This window comes from Spermophilus citellus (assembly GCF_964194105.1).
Source record: "Spermophilus citellus genome assembly, chromosome: 9".
NCBI classification, from domain to species: Eukaryota; Metazoa; Chordata; class Mammalia; order Rodentia; family Sciuridae; genus Spermophilus; species Spermophilus citellus.
The window spans coordinates 49,437,981-49,458,114 of NC_138191.1; the positions used below are offsets into that span (position 1 = coordinate 49,437,981).

Here is a 20,134-nt window from a genome sequence, read left to right on the forward strand (position 1 = left end):
AACCCGCTCTGGGCATTGTTAGGTCCTGGTGCAGTAGGTAGCAATGCTTTAGAATCCGGGCGGCCACGCGTTCTCCCGCCCGTGCGCAGGAAGCCCAAGTGATGGCTTTGCGGGGTGAACGCTGTGAACACCTAAATCCTTGTAATCCCCCACCCCTTCCCCGAAAACAGCGCCTGCCCCTCCTGTGCTGTCACGCGGAAGGCGGCCTTCCCGAAGGACTTGAAGGTACTTCAAAAGAGCCCTTTACAAAGAGGTCATACTAAGTTGAGATTTGGCTAAAACGTTGCTTCCCCGACGGTCTATATCCGCGGACACCCTGAAACTCTGTAATTCGTACACGTCCCTTTCGCTTCCAGGTCATCCCCGGGGCAGCTACCTGCCACTATGATTCTTATCAGAACCTCGCGGCCAGTTTTGGGGAAGTCCAGTAAGAAGCCGGCTCGGCGGGACACAGGGGTGTGCAGGGCACCGGGAGGCGAGCCCAGCGGGCCGTGGCCGGGCAGCCTAGACCGCGGGAAACACTCTTTTGGACGCCTTTCCGGGAAACTGTTTGGATGAAGTCAGGTGGTCTGTCACGTGAATGATTAAAAGTTGTTACCTTGCAGAAGAAATGGGAAGGGATGGAGGAAAGGCTGGAAACTACAAAACCGAGCTTCTTGGGAATTCCTTTTAGTCTAACAGGAAGTGGAGCGTCACCAAATGGGAGGGGTGGCCACTCCGTGACTGTCCCCTGCTTCAGGCGCTCACTTTGCAGGCGGCGCGTTTCCCAGGTTATAAATCCAACGAATGATGCACGCTGCTTGGTTTAGGGAAAAGAAAAAAACAAAAATGAGCAAGCGAGACGCCCCTTCCGTTTTATGCTAACCGAGCTGCGAGCTGCAAGCAAATAAATTGGTTCCCCCACTGCAATCTTCTGCACTCAGGTGAGGAGACAGCAAAATGCTCTCGCGTTACATTTTTTTTTTTTTTTTGCAGGATATATGCATGTTTGCTCCCATTCTTGGAACTTTCCGTATGAGGGATACTAATTCTCTAGTTTGATTTTTGAAAAATATCTGCATTTTAAAAAAACGTTGATGTTTTCAAGATGCTGTGTAAAAACTGCTAGGTTCCACAAATTAAGTTCTGGGAAGAGTATTTTGTCTTTGCCTATCTTAGCGTCTGTTTCATTACTTTAATTTAAATATAAAAATATTTTCAATTAGTAACATTTACTTTTTTAGGAAGCTTTTATATTTGTAATAGTTTTGCCATGCTGCTGGGGAAACCTTCATTGGGTGCAAACTAGGAAGTTCAGTGATAAATATTTTCCTTGAAATAGAATTTTTTCTTCAAAAGTGCTTTATTTCAGTACTGTTTAGGGGAAAGGATATAGAAATAATCAAATTTCGGTAACTAATTTCTAGCATTCTCCTACCAAGGTCAGTAGCAATTTGAGCCTGTTTTTGTTTTCTGCCTTTGAAAATTAATTCTGCATTGTACATTGTACTGGTACAAATGTGAAATTTCTCAGCAGGTTTATGGAGAAATCTACGTTACCCTTTTGAGACAGTTTTGAAATATGTTGGAAAAACTGAAGCTTATTTTCAGTTGCATCAATTTCTAGAGACTCTTGAATTTCCCCACTCTCTACCCCAGATATATAAGCAAGGTATTACCGTGTGGACCTTCTCCTTTCAAAAAAATTTTAATGCTACTTCACAGCTTTCAGTCTTGAACAGCATAATGGCCAAATTCAATATGAAAGGAATTTTTATGTGCAAATAAAAGTGTAGGTGGACACTGTTTAAATTAGGAAAAGTTCTATGAGTGGAAAATATTCCACTGTGCCTTACTTCATTATCTTGAAATAATATTTGTCCCACACATGTTAACCTATATATGTTGTTGTGTCAGAAGTCATTTAATGACTATTTACTATATGCCAGATTTCTGTGCTTGGCTTGGGAATACAAAGCCTGGCAAGGTAAAGTTCTTTCCCTGGAAGAATTTTTATGGAGAGGAGAAGTTGAAGTGAAGAGAAGGATAAATCAGTCAGTCTAGTATTTTAGAACTGTGTGATGTGTAAGTTGTACACATGAGATGCTCTTTGAGCAATGAGGATGAGCATCTGTTAATCAATCTTTTTGTGTAGCCTAATCCATTCCTTTTCCCCTGTAATAATAATAACTTTTTGTGTCAGAACATGACTTTGGAAAATAAAAAAATGATTCATTAGCTCTATTTAGGTGGTCAGTATCTTGCAAGTCTCCAAACAGGTACAGTATTCTAAAGTCTACAGCTAGAATTCTTAGTTTCTTCATGTTACAAGATTAAGTGGATATATAAGATCATAAAGTAGATATAGTAATGAATATTTTAAAACTTATAAATGCATTTTTACTATGAACTTCTTAAATATTTGTTTATATTATCAACAAAGTACAGTTGGTTAACTATGCATATTCTATGGGAGACATGTGAAGACCGAGAAATGAAAACAGAGAGAATTAAGGGGCAAGAGTTCCTCTCCCACCATGGTTTCTTCTCCTTTCCAGCAACAACCAGCAAGAATGGGACAGATGCCATCTCTTATCCTCATTCATCTATCCTGGCAACACCATTTTAGACTTCATAATTTTTTAGGTGAATCAAATCGAATGCCCTATGAATTGCTGGTGAAAACAGAAGTTATAATAGTGGATTAGAGTAGAGAGATTTGTAAATCCAGAAATTGAATAAAAATGCAAATTTCTCATGTTAAGAAGTTTTACTCTATGGCATATATGTTCTAGTGTCAGATGTATAAGCATAAATACTCAGAATGATGTTAGTTTTTTCTGTTTCTGGACCTTGGAGAAAGATGAAAACAAAAATGTAGCATTATTAGTGTCAATCAACAGGAAGCCATTTTCTACCTCATATAATTTTTAGGACACAGAATAGCAAATTATAATTTACAAATAATTCAGACAGTATGGACATTGGCATTAAAAGCATTGCTATTTTTTTCATTCTCTGCTGATTAACAAAATATCACAGAAAACTCTTTTATTTCTCTTAGTAGTGCCAAGGGAGCTTATTCCTATCAATCACTGAAGCCATAAAATAGTTTTTTAAAAAGCTAATCACACAATGAGGTAAGTAGCATGTTTTTTTTCCTTTTTCTTTTTGAAAGTATGTAGTTTATACCACTCAGTACCATTAAGTGTTTTTACATTGCTCTGTCACTAATCTTCAGAACTTTTTCATCTTGTAAAACTAAAATATATATCTATTAAACAACAACTATCCATTATCCTCTATCCCCATCCCCTGGCAAGTACAGTCTGCTATCTCTTTCCATGAATTTGACTCTCCTGAATACCTCATCTGTGTGGAATCATATAATATCTGCCTTCTTTGTGACTGGGCCAATTTCACATAGCATATTGTTTTAATGATTAGCATAAACAGGTTTATGCATTTTTAGCATGTACCAGAATTCCCTTTTTTGTAAGTCCAGTATTTCATCAGATATATACCACATTTTCTGAACGGATTATACATTTGTTGATTGATAGACATTTGGGTTGTTTCTGCCTTTTGCTGTTGCTGATGATGCTGCTATGAAAGTAGGTAAAGTAGAAGAATTTTTAATCTGCAAAAGATTATTTTCAATAAAGATATTTTCGTTTCCTTGAAGATAAAAGTTCTTACTTGAACCAGCCAGTGTCTGTTAGAAAATTCTAGAAGGCCTTCTTTAGAATAGATACATTGAAATACTACTCCAGAATGCCTTCTTCAGAATAGATACATTGAAATACTACTACAGATTATAGATTAAAGTAAGTAGGCATACTCTTTATGTGTGTGCTATGGATGTAACCTATGGCCTCATGCTTACTAAGTATGCACTGTACCTCTAAGCTATATACCCCCAGACCCAATACCTGTAAGTTTGAAATATCCTTATAAACTAGAATAAAGTTGAAAATAGACCTTGCAAATGACAAAGATAATTCAAAGTGGCTCAAGCACAGAAGTCAGGAGTTTGGTTCTGACCTACCACTCTTTCTGTGGCTCAGGAAATTTATTTAATATTCTCACCCTCACATGCCCCATCTACAAAATAGAATAGATATATTTTATTTCTCTTCTTACTAAAAATTTGAAACATTGCCAATTTGAGGTATTGTATGATATGAAGAAAGGACAACTGTAACAACTTTCTTTACTATTGCTAAGCTCAATGAGGTAAGGAACTACACCTGCTGTTCATGGTGCCTGACAGTGCTGGACATGTGGTATGTGTTGATTGATGCAGCACCATGATGTTTGACTTTTCCCTAAGAACATGAGAAAACTCACATTGATTGGGATTGCTTCTACCTCAAATTTGAAATCTGAAAATATTTATAAGTCATAATTCATTTATATGAAATCTGTTTCTCTTAGAGAAGTGATTTTGGAAGTGCTGAAAATCAGTGTTGAGTAAAAAGGAGAGGTTCCATAGAATATTCCAAGGATCTATTGCCTAACTATCTTGCCCCCCCCCCTTCCCTGTGACTAAAACAGATAGAGATTCAAATGAAAACCTCCAGTGTCCTAGAATGGGAAAAGTAATATGTTTGCAGATGTGGTTGGTTTCTCTTTGACACATTTCTGGAACTAATTTTACATGGGACTATACTAAGCTAAAGATGCTTTATCCATTTCTAGTTTTCTTCCTAGGATACATTGACTCCTTTGATTCTTACAAGTCATTGGTATACCTCTTAGTAATAAGGCCACCCTTAATCCTGGGCAGGTAGTTGTCTGTTGAATTGATTGATCATCTCCAAGCATCATCATCATCATCATTATCATCAGGAGCAACAGTTAATTGGCAATTCAGGAGGAAGGTACAAGGCTGGAAAGAAATTTCTTCTCACAAAATTCATATCTGTGCATTTCACAAATAGGGAGGACTTTATTGTCTACCTCAGTAACAAATGACTGGATTGAAGGAGGCAGGTGATGCTTTAAAAATATTATACATAATGTTTATGTGTTATTTCCCCTTTATTAATGATAGTAAAGCACACTCCAATGAATTGATAATATTGAAAGAATATGATAGTATGTATAGAAAAGGGAAGAGGAAAAATAGAAAATATCAGAACTGATGAGCAGCTTTCACCATGGATAAGGGGGTGAGATCAGGAAGGGAATTGGAAACAGGCTTTTATTTATTGATATCCCTATTTTAAATGATGCCCTTGTTATCCATCCTAACCTGGTTTTTCCATAAAGAAATGGCCCAGTCAACCTGGCTGCCAGCAGGAGGACTTAATAGGTAGTATAATCAGTACAAAAATGCTTTTTTCATAGCTTATACTGAGAAATGAACGTTGCAGTAGCATCTATGTATTCAAATGTGTGATAAATGTAGCTATTTCTCAATATGTTTTAGTAAGTCTTTTTCAGAACTGTAGTTTCAAAAATGGAGTAAAGGCAGAACGAAGCCTTTGAAATATAGGGTTTTTAAATAGTTATCAATCATTTTTCATACATATATATGATTAGTTATACTGTACATAGAAAAGGCAGATTACTTAATAGTCTATAATACAGTTGATGTAAATTATGAAGATCCATTCATATCATTGTATAATTTCTTATTCTTTTCATGTATACATGACAGTAGAGTGATCACTGTATAATTAATTGATCATAAATACAAGATCACAAGATGAATCTGTGATACTACACGGATCCTTTTTTTATCATTATAAGGCTATTCCTATTCCTGCTTTTTCCTACTGAACTTGTTGTTAACACAAAACAATTTAAATTATTTTGATGTATTTAGACTCACAAAAAAAAAGTAACAGGAGTTAAGAATCTTGTAAGAGTAGATGGGCTCTTTAGGGGAAAAAAGTGAAATGAAATCATTTAGGAAGGAGAGGATAGAATTCGGACAGAATTGGTAGAAAATGAGAAGAACCATATGGCATTTATAAAATAACAATGAAAGAAACAAATTTCCTGAATATGGGTAAAATTCTTAAGTTAAAAACTTTTTTCAGAATACTGTATAGCACCTTGGGAAAAACCATGAAGTAAAGTGACCTTTCATGTTCTTTTTCTGGCATTTTACATTGTACAGTTACATAAATTCTAGTTTATGCTGCTTAAATTTTAATGGAAAAGGCTTACTCTGGCCAATAGTGAACTTAGTTTTTCTCTTTCTACCAGCCATCCAATGTCTACAGCTTATGTCACTTTGAGAACCTAAACTAAATTTTCTTTAAAAAAAAAAAAAAAATCTTTATTTATTTATTTTTTTATGTGGTGCTGAGGATCGAACCCAGTACTTCACACATGGAAGGCAAGTGCTCTACCACTGAGCTACAGTCCCAGCCCTGCAAACTAAATTTTCATTTTTCAACTAGGTGAGACTTTATATTTTGATGATTGTTGCCGCCTAAACCTCCCTTAGGAGTTTTACAAGGAGGATGTTGTCCAACAAATGATGGTTCCCCCCTAAGGCAGATGAGTTCATCAAGAGTTTCCACAGAAACAGGAATATCCAAAGATATTTCAATGCAGAATATCTTTGGAAAGATGTGAAAAAAAATCAGAGATTGGAGACATTTTTATTTATGAAGTACATTGGTCAAAGAACTGAAAGTAGAAAGGTGACCTATATGTTGAGGGCGTAAGGTCACATTTCAAGACTGGCTGTCCTATTACCAGATGGGTGGTGACTCTGGTCTTTTACACAGGGAAAGATTTCTTGTGTGTTGTCTAGTCTTAATTGGACTTAATTTGCATTTAATTTGAGTTTATTCTGTTCAAGTTTTAGGCACCATTTTAAAGTTTAGGGCAATTTGAACATTAATTCCCTCTCCCCATTCAACTGGCAAGAGTTATGAGCACTTACGCAAAAAAAAAAAAAAAAAAAAAAAAGGTCCAGACAGTGTTCTGGATTATTATGACTGCCTTACTCCCTCAGGAGGCATTTAGATTGAAAAAGGAGATTGGGGCACAGTTGTGATGCTTGGAAGCAAGATCTAGCAGCACTGTCTGTGTTCAGAGTGCACAGGAACATGGAGGAAGGATTGCAGCAAGGGCAACTTTCACAGCAGAGGTGATGCTTGAAAGGGATGTAGTGTGGGGCTTGTCAGATGGAGAGAAGGAGAGGCTTTGTAGATAGAGAAAACAGCATGTGCCAGTACTGGGAGTCATGGAATAGTTTGCTGTATACAGTACTGGTAAGAGGAAAGGCATTTTGGAATTCAGTATTTGTGCTCTCTTTCCTCAGTTTGAACAGTGTCATGCACATAATAAACCTGGCCAGAAATTGTTCATCAGTTGTACAAGTATCTCTTCCAAATCTCATCTTACATGCTCATAGAAGGAAAATCCAGATTCTGAATTGACCTTTGCATTCCACCTTGGAGTGATTTTATTTCTTGATAGCTTCAGGCCCTTTTCTGACCATCTATATTCTATAGTCATGGGTTTTTAAGCAAGTATATACCCTAGAGAATGAACCAGAGGAGAAGCAATCTGTATGGTTTCAGACAAATCTCACAGTAAAATGGTAGCATAGTAACCATTCTCCTACCATCTGTGACATAAAAATGAAAATAAAAGTTTCTCATTGTATGATGCCAAGCTCCTCATTGCAGTTCTACCTTACAAGTTGAAGACAACTAATTTTTGTTCATGTGTGCTCTGGTATATTCATTTACAAATTCTCTCTGGATAATTATTGTTCTTCCAGTCTGAAGAGATTAGGCCTCAGGAAAGAATTCTCAACAGTGCTCTATCTAGGAAACTTTGATAGATGATGTAGTAAATAATCAAATAGCAGATCTTTGAAAATTCAAATTGCTGATTCATTTAAAGACTGTGCAGGAGAGAATGTAACTATTGCTTCATAGACCGTGTATTATTTACTTTCTTACTTGATCTTATGTTCATGTTTAAGAAAAAATTTTTATAATTTCAGATAATGCTTCAGTTCTCAGATATTAAATATTTCTGACATAATGTCCCAACAGTTCCACTCCTCATATCCAAGAGAAATGATAACAATTTCACATAAAAATTTGTACATGAGTATTCATAGCACCAAATTCATAGTAGCCAAAGTGTAGGAATAACCCAAATGTCCAGCAACTGATGAACAGGTAAACAAAATGTGATGTGTCCATACAATGGAATATTATTTGACAATTAAAAAAAAAAAAGAATGAGGTACTGGTAAACGCTACAACATGTATAAATTTTGAAAAAAAAACTTGAAAATGCTTTTGCTAAGTGAAATAAGTCAGATATAAAGGGTATATATTATATGATTCTATTCATATGAAATGTCTAGAATTGGCAAACCCATTGAGACAGAAAGTAAATTAGTGGTTTCCTGGGGCTAGGGGAGAGTTTGGGGATTGGTATTAATAGAAAGGGAAGTGATTGCTAATGGGCCTGGGTTTCTTTTTTGGGATATTGGAAATGCTTTAAAATTAAATTATAGTGATATTTCCAAAACTCCATGGGTATATTAAAAGCCAGTGAACTGTATACTTTAGTGGGGTGAATTTCATTAAAACTGTAAAAGAATTCCAACATACCAAGTAACAAGTACCTTAGTGACAGTCTGATATATTAGTTTTTTGATACATCCTTGCAGAATTTACTATAGCATTGTGAAAGTGTCATGGACTGTGCCATCAGGAAATTCTTGCCCTGGCTCTGTGACTGACAGGTCAAAAGCAGCTGCATGACCTTAGGCAAGATCCTTATCCCTGGACCCTGAGTTCTTACTGTAAAACAGGAAGCTGGATTGGGTAGCCTTGAGCTACCTTTCAGCTGCCTGAGTTTATGTATTCGTTCAGTGAGTCATGTAATTATTGGGGCAGTTTTAGAGACATGGCTTTGCACCCTTATTGTTTGAGTATAACAAATAGCAGTGGGGTTTTCGGATGCTACTTGTCTGGTAGTCCTCCCCATCATGTTCAAGTACATCTTCTTAGTAACTAGTATGTAGAGCAGGGTTTTTCAACCTTAGCATTATCTGAATATTAAGGCAGATAATTCTTTGCTGTGGGATTATAGGATGTTTAGCAGCATCCAGACCTCTACCCCATAGATAGCAATATCTCCCTTCCAGACTTTTCCATATGCCCTCTGGAGAGCAAACTGACCCTGGTTGGAAACCTCTGGTGTGGAAGATGCTGGAATAACACTGCATAAAAAATAGCTAAAAGGATCTGTTCTCAACCTATAAAGAACCTATAAAGAACTAGTAAACTAATATAGGTACAAACAATATTGTTAGGGAATCTTTGATTTTTCAGATAATAAATAGAAGAAGAATTTTTGTTTTACTGATATTTACAGTGTTTATCAAAGTTATATTTAATCTGTGGTCATGGGGATGAGAAATGGACAGAAAGATAATAGACTAAGAGCTATCCAATCCTCTTTGGAATGAGACAGGGTGTCAGTAAATATATAAAGACATAATTTTAAAAAGGAATATTTAGGAATCAAGATCAAGAGAACTGGGAGGCACCTACAGTTTCTTCTTGGTTCTTTACAGGTAAGACACAGGTTATACAGATATGCTGTCTCCCATATCCCATATCTCACATTCAAAGCCCAAACCTCTGAATGGGCTTACAGTAGCACCTAGACGTCAGCCTAGTGCAGTGTGTCACTCACAGTGCAGTCTGTAAAGTTCTGTCTTGCTTTTCCATACAAACTAAAAAGTTCATATAATTTTATTAGGCTGCATTATTTAAGGCAAAATGAAATATTTGCAGTGTTTCTAAAAATATAAGTTATTAATATCTTCTGAAACCTTTCTGATTGAGGTAGAGGATTAAAAGTTCTCTGAGAGAGAAATTTTCTAGAGTGGGTAAAAGGAACAAATTCTGTTGCATTCCTAGCAACTTAAACACTCAGACCTTTCGCCCACCCAGGAACACCATCTGTCACGTTGCACGCGACTAAAACACTCAGGGTCACTCCAGGGGAACTAGGCTGCGCAAAATAACCACACAAGAGACAGAAATACCTTTTTATTTGAGGGTGCTGTGATGGCTCTTCTAACCTTAGGCATCCGGGGGAGAGGGGGAGAGAGAGCCCTCATGTGCTGACCCCTTTTATTGAGGAGAAGCTATTCAAATAAGGCAAGGGGTCAGGTTTCAAGGGGCTGAGTCTAACTTCATGATGTCTGCTGTCAGCAGATTAACTGACATCTAGGAAGGCCGCACCCAAGGGCAGAGTAAGAGAAAGGAACACACAAAGGGTATTTCCATGGAACATTCTATCCTAAACAGGGCAAGGGGTAGTATCACAAAGGAACAGGTGAGGGTAGCTCTACCCACGGGGATGTAGAAAGGCACACCCATGCTTGAAGACACAGTACTCACCCTAAAGATCTGGGCTTTAGTCTGGGTTACCTAGGCAACCAGATCACAAGGCAACGGACAATGCCACACCAATCAGAAGGGGAGACAAAGGCTGGTACTATGTTGCCTCCCACAAAATTCCTACTTAAAATTGTAACTAAATGTGAAGTAGTCACTCGAGTGGCTTTGACATTGTATATTTACAATAGTCTTTAACAATTAATTTTTATTACTTTTTCTCTTCTAAATTGCCAGATAGTAAGCTACCAATGTCTACATTAGAGACTAGACACTTCTATATGCAGAAAATGAAAGAAGATCTTGTTTTAGATACACTTCACTGCAGTTATCAAAGTGGTTCTTTCCCCAAGCATTTCTATCTGGCCATTCTTATGTAGTACTGAAAATGTTTTATGGATCTGCTTTTGATTCAGTATTTAAAAAGTTCTAAAGGCCTTTGAATCAAGATTATTAATTCATATGGTTTGTCTTCAATTGACTATATTAACAGTAAGTGTTGTGTTAGTAAAAGGGTATAGAAGATGAAAATTTTGTACTCTAAAGCCTTAAATTAATGTCCTTGAAAAATAATCACAGTAAAGCTGAGGTTACTTCAGAAATAATTTATTTGGTTCATATAATAGAGTGAGACCGTGAGAGGAAGGGAAACACAGACATTGCTTTTCTTATTTTTTTTATTGGTTATTCACAACATTACAAAGCTCTTGACATATCATATTTCATACATTAGATTGAAGTGGGTTATGAACCCCCAATTTTACCCCAAATGCAGATTGCAGAATCACGTCGGTTACACGTGTTGTATTCTGCTACCTTTCCTATCCCCTACTATCCCCCCTCCCCTCCCCTCCCAACTTCTCTCTCTACCCCATCTACTGTAATTCATTTCTCTCCTTGTTTATTTTCCCATTCCCCTCACAACCTCTTATATGTAATTTTGTATAGCAATGAGGGTCTCCCTTCATTTACATTGCTTTTCTTAATAGAACAAACTACAGAAAAAGTCCAGGAGAGAATACCTCTAAAAGTTACTATAAAAGTAGCATTGCTTTTTCACTCTCAACTGTTAAAAAGTGAGATCTGCTGGGACAATGGCTATTGCCTTGTGCTTGTGAATAAGCCCTGCCTTTGCTTGCTCATGCCCTAGCATACTGTCACATCATGAAGACATTGTTATGTTGAGAATTTTTTCTTCTCATAAACTTCAAAGGGAGATGGTAAAGGCTTGGCCTGTATGGTCTTGTCCTTCAACAATAGAGAAAATTTTGTACAGTTACAAAAGAACATACAACGTGAAACAGGATCATGGAACATGATGGCCACATTAACTCAACCACTACACAGTCTCCTTAGGGAAAAACAGAAGGTTAATTGGGCATTGTTTGGAAAGTAAAGTGAAATTTAGTTGGATATAATACTCAATTAGACAGAGAGATGTTGACTATTCTTAGGATTGCCTGTGGCATCGTGGCCTAGAGGCAATTGCATAACTTCACCATGAGATGTGAAATCAAGAGCTTAGATATTTCTGTGCATGTATACATAGTGTGCTTTTCCAAGAAGATGGAGAGAACCAAAAATAAGATGTACAGAGGCAGTGTTATGCCAAGGAGAACAGTAACGGTAGCTCTGTGCCATCAGCATGGGTTAGCAGTGAGAAGTTGTTTTCAGCTTCATCATCTTTGTCGGTAAATAAATGAGATATCTGTCTACAGCATAGCCTAAGAAGAAAAATGTTTCCAAAAGGAGCAAAAAGGGATAGACCTTGAATCAAAGTCATTAAGAATGATATATATCTCATGCCTTCTGATTTTAAGAAACCTATTTTTTTTCTTAAAGATATTTTTTAAATGTTGATTAGAAACTCCTCGTTGATTTATTTTCATAAATAAAAATTTTTGAATTATTCATTTTTCTCACTTCTTTATTTTGTTCTTGCACAGAATAGTAGAATAGATCTGTGAGTCCTACTATATAAGGACCAGCTACCATGGGACCAAAGTTAAAAGAGGCAGGCAGATCCAAGATTGCAGAGAGCACAGTTTATTGGAGGACTTAGGACAGAAGTGTGGTCTTTGGTGGAAGCGAGACCAGTTGGAGCCCTTCAATTTGGATCAGAATTGGGGGTGTATATATGGGTTAGTACAAAAGTAGTTTCATCCTAGCTGGAATGTACTAGGTTTATCTTTGGTTAACATCAAAGAGTCAGGCTCATCCTGGAGCCAGGTCCCTTTGTAAAGTTCCACCTAGTACTCTAAGGGTTTTGTTTATGGTTTCTTGGGAAACTGTGCAGGAAAAACTGACTAGAGCTATTCAGGGGAAATCATGATAGTTACAACTCAAGATGGCTGTAGTTATGTTAACCTAAATTCATACATTGCTAAAATGGATGTGAATACTCCGTTGCTGAAATACAAAATAAGGACATACCTAAAAGGCTTACAGAGGCTTGTGGAGGAATAAATAGTCTGGAGTCAGAATCGGAAATAGCAAAAGGATAAAAAAACAAATCATTGAAAAGACAACAATAGTGCTATAATGGTACGCAGCAAACATAGAAAGTAAATTGTATGAAAACCAGAAAATCAGTTCTGGATCTTTGTAAAGTTGTCTGTAAGATTTAGACTTTTATCATATATATAACTGAGATATTTGATTAGATAAAAAATTTAATGAATGAAATAAATAAGCCACACTTACCTTTGTTCACTGCATTTCTGTGGCTACCTCTTTAAGTCCTTTAAGTATCTGGAGGAAGATAGAAAGAATGCATAGCTGGGTATATAACACCTGTGCTCTGTATTGCAAGACAAGATGCTCAGGAAGCCTGAATTTGAATGGAGACAGGACACCATAGCCCATATAATGAACAACAGCCTGGGCTCTAGGTGTCAATTTTCCTGACATAACTACTAGCTCTGCTACTTAAATCCCAGGGAAAGTACACTTTGGATTTTTTCACTCTCATCATGCAGACATACAATAGAACGGATCTCTTATTGAGACTTCTAAACCACTATCAGGCAGTGCCGCGTTATTTGGGGAAAGTTATTTAATCTCTATAAAAATCTAAACTATAAGAAGAAGAAAAGATAAATCAGATTCCATGAGTCTCCTGATCAAAATCCTCCAGTTGCTTCCCATTGAGTGATTTTCTCCTCACTCGGGAGAAAACCCATATACATGATTAAGGCTGACAAGACCCCACATAACCTGGCCCTTGCTTATCATATCCCTCTGGCTTATTTTTCTCATAACATAACTTTCTTCATTACCACTATCCTAAATTACCTTTTGAATCCATCTACCTGTCTCTCCCTGCTATCTCCTCTGCTACTGAGAGCAGACACCTTGTCTTATTCATTGCTATATCCACAGAATCTAGAACATTCCTTCCACAGGGTGAGTGCTCAGTATCTATTTATTTTGTTGAATAAATACATACTATGGCATATGAAGCACATTCTTGATATACAAGATCTGTTAAGGAATAAACCCTCTGTAATTATTTGCTGCTGCTATCACCATTATCTTCTGCTTTATGTATGTTCCATATATCATTTTATTTGAAAAAAAAATCTGTTGCCAAAATACAAGTTTAAAATGATTGAAGTACTGCAGGAAATACAATCTCTTTTAAAAATAATTTCAGACCTAGATTGTTAGGATAAAATAGGAAAAAATTTTAAATGTCCAGTTATTATTTGAGGTATATATGATTTTTGTCTACAACTACCAAAAAAAAAAAGCAAGACCAAAAATAAAAGAATATTAGACTGTATTTTTTATTTCATAGGCTAACTTAATTATTACAGAGTAAAGGAGAACTGAACTTGAATCAGCCAATATAAGTTTGACCCTCTCATCATTGAAAAAAATATATAAAAAACATGGTGACTGGTAAGAGTGCTGACATTCTCTTATTTTATTCCCATTTCTACTCCAGGTGTTGCCATCTCTGCAAACTTCCTGGGAGAGTAATGGGGATTCGGGTGCTTCGTTTTTCTTTGGTGATCATCCTTGTGCTACTATTGGTAGCCGGGGCTTTAACCAATTTACTTCCGAATGTCAAAGAAGACAAGATGCTCACTTTGCGTAGGGAAGTAAAATCCCAGGGAAAGTCCACCCTGGATTCTTTCACTCTCATCATGCAGACGTACAATAGAACGGATCTCTTATTGAGACTTCTAAACCACTATCAGGCAGTGCCGCATCTGCACAAAATAATTGTGGTGTGGAACAATGTTGGGGAGAAGGGACCAGATGAGTTATGGAATTCTCTTGGACCTCACCCTGTTCCTGTGATCTTCAAACTACAAACCACAAACAAAATGAGAAATCGACTCCAGGCCTTTCCTGAGGTCGAAACCAATGGTAAGTTGAAGCTGGCTTCTGAGCCTGGAAGAGTTGCAGTTAACCAGGGCTAGGGGCATGGATTTCTGACTTCCTGCCTATCTTAATGGTCCGGAGGAAAATGGAGGAATTTATTATAAGAAACCACCCTGAAAAGCTTAGTGAGCAGTTTCCAAGGTCTCAAGAAGAAGTTTCCTGGGGAGGACAGCATGTACATCTTCATCTTACAACAATAAAAAAGAGGTTAATATTGTTAAATAAATAAATAAGATATGCTATCATATATATCATTGTATTACAGAATGCAGTCAGAGGCCATTAAGCTTATGCTGAATATAATTTTGTCACTCTCCTCACATTTGTAACAGCTGCATGAGGTTGTAATTTGCTTAAAAGAACCTTGGCTTTATTTATTTATAGATTCATTAGTTTCTAGCATGATGGATGATAATTACATGACAATTTTCCTTTCAGGCAGTTATAAAATCAGGTATAATTCAAATAGCTTTTTTCTACTAGACATATTGCTCCAAGATTACATTTCTTATTTACTAATTGAGTCAGAAAATACTTCATTCAAATTATCTACATAGATACAACTATATCTTAATACTTTTATTTTTATTTCCAAACTGTTCAATATAAATTTTTTTCATTTCATTTCAGCGGTATTAATGATAGACGATGACACACTCATTAGTGCCCAGGACCTTGTTTTTGCTTTCTCAGTTTGGCAGGTAATGTTGCTGTATCCTTTATGAAACATGTATATGGTTTTATCTAGTGCTTAACCAGGGCAACATTGTTTAATGTGGGATCTACTGAAAACAATGTAGATAGTACTTACCTAAAAGAGATAAAATTGTTGTGGGATTGTCAAGATTTATGACCTTAGTTAAGCCAACCTGGAAGTTATAGTATCTTTTATGTATACTTAACTTATATTTTGGAATATTAGGAAAAAGAACTGCAATTACCTTCCAGAGAACAATGAAGAAATAATCTGATGCAATAAAGGCTAGAATGCAGATATATTTTTCCATAAGCCACGGACGTGTCTCAAATGAGAACTATATTTCTATATTAATATTATATATAACTTTTTGAAACAGAAAGCATTTATTGCATCAACAATAATTTAATTTAATAAAACAATTTAACTCGGAACAACAGCCTGGGCTGTAGGCGTAGACTTTCCAGACATAATGGATACATAATAAAAAATGGTCTCATACAAATGGTTCTGCGACCATTGTTTAGAAATTGTGCAGTGATAACTTGGCATGTACCATGGTAGGGTTTCATTTGTTTTGTTTTTTCCTAAATCCTAGCTTGAATAAATAGACATAAATTGCTCACTTGTTCTCCTATTAAATTTGTAATCATAATTGTTGACTTTTATAAGTCACACCACAGTTACCTAAACCTAGAACACCTGTAAAGTTATAAAACACTATGCTATCCAATAATTTGGTCTAATTTGCACCATAGGTACCTACTTCCATTAACTACTTGGCATATAATATTAGATATTAGTGGTGAGTGTCTCAGTATTCTCTAGATATCGGTCTTCAAAAAGCTGCAGTTTTTAACTTCATGTGTAGTGTAGTATCATATCAGCAATTTTTTTCAGCCCTGTAAATAAAGGTTTCTAGGCAAAAAGTTCTAATGCTGTGAGATTTCTATTTAAGGTTAAAAAAAAATCAATTTACCCAACATGTTAAGATAGGGGCAGGCAGAATACAAAGACTGTGATTAAATACAACAATCTAACAGAACAATAAATAAAGAGGTATAAATATGATTTTAGGTATTATTAGTAAAAACAGTTTCAATCCACTGTGCATTGCTCCATGCAGTGAGTCATATTGGTGCCCTGCATATGTAACAATTTGGGGTCCAGAGGCAAGCAGGATCAAGTAGATGTTCATCTGAGTGAACAGCCTCCATTTTCAGGCTGTCCCTTTTCCTTCTCTGGCCATCTGAAATTTCTTTCATTGTTTAGATTGTGTAGATGGCACTTCTCTGAAGCTTCCTGGCCTTTATCCCCTATCCCCTGACCTTCTGCTTTGCCTCCAGCAACACAGTTGTCACTCTCTCCTCCATACTCCCCTCAGATTCACCCAGCTGCATTTACAGATTGTTCACAGCATTGTAATTCCTTGTTCACCTATCTGTAATATCCCCTCCCTAGACTGTGAGTTCTTTGAAATGATATTTAACTCAGCCTAATTTGTGTTCATTCAACAAGTGAATGAAACTCTTGATATTTTATAGGAGTGAACTAAATCTTTCAATCCTATAAATTCTTGCCTCTTTCCTATGCTTCAGTGTTTTTCTTTTGTTGATTTTCGTTTTACCTTTATTCACTCTCACCTTAATTGTATGAAGTGTTTTGCTGCCATTTGTTTTTTTTCTTCAGAGATCTTAATACATCTGTCATTTATATGTACATGTATAAGTTATATAGTTATTTATTTATATTATCTCATATTTTGAATAAATAAATAAATCTCTCCAAGCTGAGAAAGGATAAAATATAACATTGGTTAAAATCAACAGTGACTTTCAAGAACATTAAAATCAACATGGAAAAACAGTAAAATCATACATATAGATCACAATTTTATATATTCCTAAGAGATTATAACATTTTTTGAAAATTGTTATGTTGTATCTTGTCTCCTACAATAAATAGCCTTCCTGCAATCAACTTTTCTTGCAGCAACTTGGAAGGACGTGACTAGAATTTATTAAAATCAGATAATGTTAGAATATTTGTGGGGGTTAGAATTTTTTTTCCAGAGAGATTTGGGGTGTGATGGAATTTGACCTGTTACCTTATTAGGATACAGATTTGTGAAGTTACCTGGAGTTAGATGAAATTAAGATATATATGTGTGTGTGTGTGTGTGTGTGTGTGTGTGTGTGTGTGTGAGAGAGAGAGAGAGAGAGAGAGAGAGAGATAAGGAAAAGTTGACTAATCAGTTTCAATCTTTCATAATAAATAGTCTTTTTCACTATGTCTTCTCTAAATAAATATCATACTTAATTATTCTTTTCCCTCTTTTCAGCAATTCCCTGATCAAATTGTAGGATTTGTTCCTAGAAAGCATGTCTCTACTTTATCGGGTATCTATAGTTATGGAGGTTTTGAACTACAAACACCAGGGTTTGGAAATGGTGACCAGTACTCCATGGTGCTGATCGGAGCCTCATTCTTCAATAGCAAATATCTTGAACTCTTTCAGAGACAACCTGCAACTGTCCATGCTTTGATAGATGAAACTCAAAACTGTGATGATATTGCCATGAATTTTATCATCGCCAAGCACATTGGGAAGACTTCAGGGATATTTGTGAAACCTGTAAACATGGGCAATTTGGAAAAAGAAACCAATGGTGGCTATTCTGGAATGTGGCATCGAGCTGAACACTTTCTGCAGAGGTCTTATTGTATAAATAAGCTTGTTAATATCTATGATAGCATGCCCTTAAAATACTCCAACATTATGATTTCCCAGTTTGGTTTTCCATATGCCAACCATAAAAGTAAAATGTGAAAGTAAAACAAAAACAAACCTGAAAACTGCTTGGTATTTGAGTAGCTTCTCCATGCTATGTATTTTTGTTCTTAAGCAGCAACATTAACTTTTATCTATTCCAGAAGTCTCTACAGTAGAAAAAGAATATGCAGCACTTCTAGGATGTAAAATTCACATTAACTTCAAAAACCAAGAAGCTAGTCTCATCCACATAGGTCTTCTCATGAAGAATTTCCACCCAAGGTTATAATGCCTTGGTTGACAATTTTATTGTTTACATCTCGAGACTGTTTTACAATTGCTTTGATTCCTGGCATTCGCCTTAATGACCTATAGCAAGCTGTTTCCAGAATTGGAAAGTCAAGAAAGGCATTTCTCAGCTTTTTCACTAAGGTTGATTGTTTTAATTTGAAGCCTGCAATGCCTCTTTAGCAAAAGCCTGCAGTATAGGGAAAAGCCATGTGAGGAGAGAAGTTTCAATCTCATGTGAAAACAAGGAGAAGACATGACTACCAGTGCTTCCCTATGACCCTTCCAACCAGAGTTAGCTCTGCCCAGCATGGTTTGGATGCAAAGTTAGGTGCTGTTTGTTTTTATTGCTAAGTCTGTTGTGACTGGGAGCATAAGTTTTAATAGCTAAAAGATGTCTAGTTGTTTGCTTGCTTTTTGTGAGTCTACTGCATGGATCACTCAAAAATGCAGCCTGTGTTTCTTATATGCAACTTAAATGCAGCAAGGAGTAAATGTGTTACTGCGTTTTGTGACTGAATCTGACTTGGAGAATGTACATTAATTCTTATATTTTACATGGAGTATGTTTAAGAAAATGTGTAAAATAACTTCTGGAAGAATGAGTAAGTATAAACTAGCAGAAGTGAAAATCAATATTGAAAGATCTTTATTATTAAAGAAGAGGTTATCTCATGGATACTAAACAGCTGTGTGTATTACACACAAATGCTTGCATTCAGAACTTGTTTCCTTTTTTTTTTCCTTTGAATAAGATCCAAGACACTATTTATTATGGTGAAATTTCAATTACACAGATACAAGAAAAAAATAAGAACTGAGTCATAGCAGAAATTCTCTAGGGAGTCCACATCAGTTCATTGTTAAGGTTGCCCACTGTGCTGTTTATCAGTGTCTGTGTCCCACCCAGTCTGTGTTAATTGCTGACAAGGGGTACTTAATTAGGCCTCCATCACTTTTTCTTCCTCCTCCTTCTCACCATCCTTCTCTCCCCCCACCTTCTTCTCTTTACACAGTGCCTGTATACTCTCAAAGTTGCAAGTATAGTGAAATAATCATGTTAATGTGCCAACATTGATGCCATTGTGCAATTAGTTCATTATATTTTGGGTTTTTTATTATTTGTTTGTTTGTTTGTTACACTAGAGTATGTACATGTCTTAATGTGGTCAGGTTAAAAAGTTGCTTTCCCCAACCCTGAAAGTACTTTTTTGCCTTCTGGTATTCCACTCTCAGACAAATAAAATAAACTTTAACTCTCTGTGTGTTGTATGTTAATTAAGAAGATTCATGGTTTTGTGGCTGGTGTTTTTGTAAAATTCTTTATATTGTGTTATATTGCTAAGGATGAAGGAGAAATATCAGCTACCTACTCTATGAGAAAATTTCCCATTAGGAAAATATTCTCAGATTTTATTTCCCATTTTGTGTTTTTAAACTTGCCTTAAGCATAACATAAGTTAATTAGACCATGTTTTCAGTTATCAATAAGGGAAATATGAAATCAAAGTGCAGCCCAGTAGATATTACAAAGAGTCCTGTTTTGTGGCTAGACTTCTACTAACATCATCTTTCCCTGAACTGCTCCTACTCTTGCCC

At 36.2% G+C, this 20,134-nt stretch overlaps 1 protein-coding gene across 3 annotated transcripts; it reads left to right on the forward strand.

Annotated features, from left to right (window-relative positions):
• The first annotated feature begins 360 nt into the window (after positions 1-360).
• Positions 361-19,796, forward strand: EXTL2 (exostosin like glycosyltransferase 2). Of its 3 annotated transcripts, none has more exons than XM_081305037.1 (5): positions 363-923; positions 3,047-3,119; positions 14,335-14,762; positions 15,408-15,478; positions 17,816-19,796. In XM_081305037.1, exons 2-5 carry the CDS (start codon positions 3,115-3,117, stop codon positions 18,302-18,304), a joined length of 993 nt encoding a protein of 330 aa, XP_081161163.1. In that variant the 5' UTR covers positions 363-923; positions 3,047-3,114; the 3' UTR covers positions 18,305-19,796. The 3 variants fall into 3 exon arrangements, with proteins under 3 accessions (XP_081161164.1, XP_081161163.1, XP_081161162.1); XM_081305036.1 differs by having other exon boundaries at positions 364-923; positions 3,044-3,119; XM_081305038.1 differs by lacking the exon at positions 3,047-3,119 and having other exon boundaries at positions 361-923.
• Positions 19,797-20,134: the final 338 nt, after the last annotated feature.